Source organism: Lactuca virosa, chromosome 5 (genome assembly GCF_052849685.1).
Source record: "Lactuca virosa cultivar CGN04683 chromosome 5, Lactuca_virosa_CGN04683_v6, whole genome shotgun sequence".
Classification (NCBI taxonomy): domain Eukaryota; kingdom Viridiplantae; phylum Streptophyta; class Magnoliopsida; order Asterales; family Asteraceae; genus Lactuca; species Lactuca virosa.
In genome coordinates, this window is record NC_136430.1 from 405,980,801 (window position 1) to 405,983,499 (window position 2,699).

The following is a 2,699-nucleotide window of genomic DNA, read 5'->3' on the forward strand; positions in this document are numbered from 1 at the left end:
TGGAATATATTTTTAATAGTTAAAAAGTTTTATTTTTCCCATTGAAGAATTCAATGGTCATTGAACTTCATATCCATTGAATGTCAACATGGCATTCCACAATGGTACAGTTTAATCCATTGAATGTCAATTAGACATGTCACCTCATTCAACTCTCACATTAAACTATGCACTGTGGATGCTCTAATAACACATTAGACTCGACATGGCTACCCCGGTTCAAGAAATAAAGAAATAAAGATAAATGGCGCTTTCATTTTTCGTGTGTGTGTTATTTTCATCTTCTACTATTGCTCTATTCATGTATTCCGCACAACACACATGTACATTTGGGCCCATAATAAAAGACAAATGGATTTACAAGCATCAAACACTAACGTAGACAGTGGGATCCGAATCAGTCGTCAGCGAAATGACACACGATGTTCTCAAACAAAGATTTCATTGGAATCTTCAAGTAAAACATAAATTGGGAAATTTCAAAATTACAAAAAGCGCTTGCTTTTCTCCCCACCCCCCTCTAATCTATTGTACTTGTACATCTATATTATAAAAACCTCCATTATTAATTTTCTTTGTTTTTTTCTCTTCCATTATGCTCTCGATTACTTCATCAATTTGTTACACTTTTGGTGCTTCCACTGCTATCATTGGTGGGGTCGGCATCGGTGCACTGATGGCAATGGCTGGAACAGCAGATATGTGTGTTTCGTTCTTTTGCATCTCGATGTCGTTCGCCTCAACACCATCAATCATCATCATGTTGTTGTTATTATTGTTATTTCCCGAATTGACTTTTACAGGATCGAGGATCTCGTCACTCAATTCTTTGTCCTTGAATTCCTTGTATTTTCCCCATAGAACCGAGTATAGTCCCATCACGATCAGTATCGCACCCATCACACTGCAAATTAAAAAGGGTTCATTTCATCGATCAAGAATTGAATCAATATAATTTGTGTACATGAAGAAGTAGTAGAAAATGAAAGTATTTTATACCCTCCCATGTAGATCTTTTCAGCTAGGATGAAAGAACCCATGATAGCAACAATGATCATCATTAGAGGACTAAAAGCAGTCACGAAAACTGGCCCTCTCTTTTCCATTACTAAACCTTGCACATAGTATGCAATGCTTGACGACACAATTCCCTGTTTAAAATAAACCAGTAAGCAAAAGTCAGAAGAGTGAGAAAGAGCTATAGAAAAAAAAAAGATATAGAGAGAGAAAGAGAGATGCTTACAGCATAGGCAGCAGCAAGAAGGTTCATATCCCAGCCGATAGACCAAACGTTAGGCTTGTGTTCCATTACAAAAGTAACAGCAATGGACTGTAAAGTACCAATAAAGCATACCAAACAGGTGAGAGAGAAAGGCGCTTTGTAAACCCTCATCGTCACATTCTGCATAAACCAATCAAAACCATAATTAATTAAGTACAAACCATTTTGCATGCAAGTATGTATGTAGAACTCGTCTAACAATTTGTATATATGTATTTAATACCTGAAGGATGAAAAAAGAAGCCCATGCAAAGGTAGCAATAATAAGAAGAATGGACCCTTTCACCCAATCTTTATCAGAAGAGTCGGATGATGCAGAGGTTGTCTCGGCATAGTGGGGGTGAACATGCTTCGTCCAAATCAACTCCACAACATTACCCTTGTAAAGTGTCATTAACATAGCCCCTGCTACTGTCACTATGGTTCCTATCACCTTTGCTTGGCATCTAACCTTCTTCATGTCCAATTTCTCCATCCTTTTTTCAAACAATTCAAGTCGTTAGATCAAATATAAGTCAAAATGACAAAAACCCAAGAAAATTCAAACGATTTGCTTTGTTAATGGGTGTATATATATAGATATTATACCTGCAGAGGACAGCCATAACGAAGGTCATTGCTGGAAGCATGTTGCTCATAGCACACGAGAAAGTTGGTGAGGTGAACTTTAACCCCGCGTAGTAGAAGTTCTGGTCGATCACAGGCCTATAAAACCGAAAACATGTTTTAGCTTTCATGTTTTTAGCATTGTGCCAATTTTTAATTAATGAAGTTCAAGAAACTAAAAGTACCCAAGAAGCCCCAAGGCAAACATTTGCATAAAGATGGAGAATGTAATCTTCGGCCTCATATTCCTACAAACCACAAAAGTCGAATACTTTATGATATGATCAAGAAAGATAGAGGTATGTATTATTGAAGGCAATTCTTTCACGTTCATGTAGATTATGAGCGATTGATTGATACCTCTCGAAGATGATGGCAAATGGGGCGATAGCAGCAGTGGCAAATGCATGACGATAAACAACAAGGACATAGTGGCTCATTCCTCGATTCAACGAAACTTTCGTTATGATATTCATACCAGCATATCCGAATTGCAAACAAATCATTGCTATATATGGCTTGGCTGTGAGAAAAAACCTCGCAAAACATCCTAACTTTCCTTCCATTTTATCGTTTCTCGTGACTCGGAGATGAGAGCAGTAAGGTTTTGAAGTTAGAAAACTGCTGTAAAAGAGAGGAAAACACTTGAAGACTGTTGTGTGTCTGTCCTAAGTAAAATGTGTGGAGAAACACATATTTATAGGCAGGGGGGATAGAGAATTATCCGTAGGGTTGAAGAGTGATTGGCACGCGCTCGGCGTGTGCAGTGGGTCTGTATCTCTACTATGAATATTCTTGTTTCGTCTTTGCA

General features: G+C 37.8%; 1 protein-coding gene across 1 annotated transcript; it reads right to left on the bottom strand.

Annotated features, from left to right (window-relative positions):
- Positions 1 to 425: 425 nt before the first annotated feature.
- On the bottom strand, positions 426 to 2,561 carry UMAMIT10 (nodulin MtN21 /EamA-like transporter family protein). The gene is made up of 7 exons (XM_079047735.1): positions 2,249 to 2,561; positions 2,074 to 2,136; positions 1,871 to 1,987; positions 1,506 to 1,758; positions 1,244 to 1,402; positions 1,000 to 1,151; positions 426 to 904 (listed from the first exon to the last, which is right to left on the bottom strand). The coding sequence occupies exons 1-7, from the start codon at positions 2,452 to 2,454 to the stop codon at positions 622 to 624; spliced, it is 1,233 nt and encodes a 410-aa protein (XP_078903861.1). The 5' UTR covers positions 2,455 to 2,561; the 3' UTR covers positions 426 to 621.
- Positions 2,562 to 2,699: the final 138 nt, after the last annotated feature.

Bases quoted from the DNA above. Each gene is read 5' to 3' on its own strand.
- UMAMIT10 (XM_079047735.1), bottom strand. From the start codon at position 2,454: ATGGAAGGAAAGTTAGGATGTTTTGCGAGGTTTTTTCTCACAGCCAAG. The intron at 1,988-2,073 runs GTACTTTTAGTT...TCGGTTTTATAG, and splicing joins TTTGCCTTGGGGCTTCTTGG to GCCTGTGATCGACCAGAACT. The intron at 1,152-1,243 runs GTAAGCATCTCT...TATTTTAAACAG, and splicing joins TTCTTGCTGCTGCCTATGCT to GGAATTGTGTCGTCAAGCAT.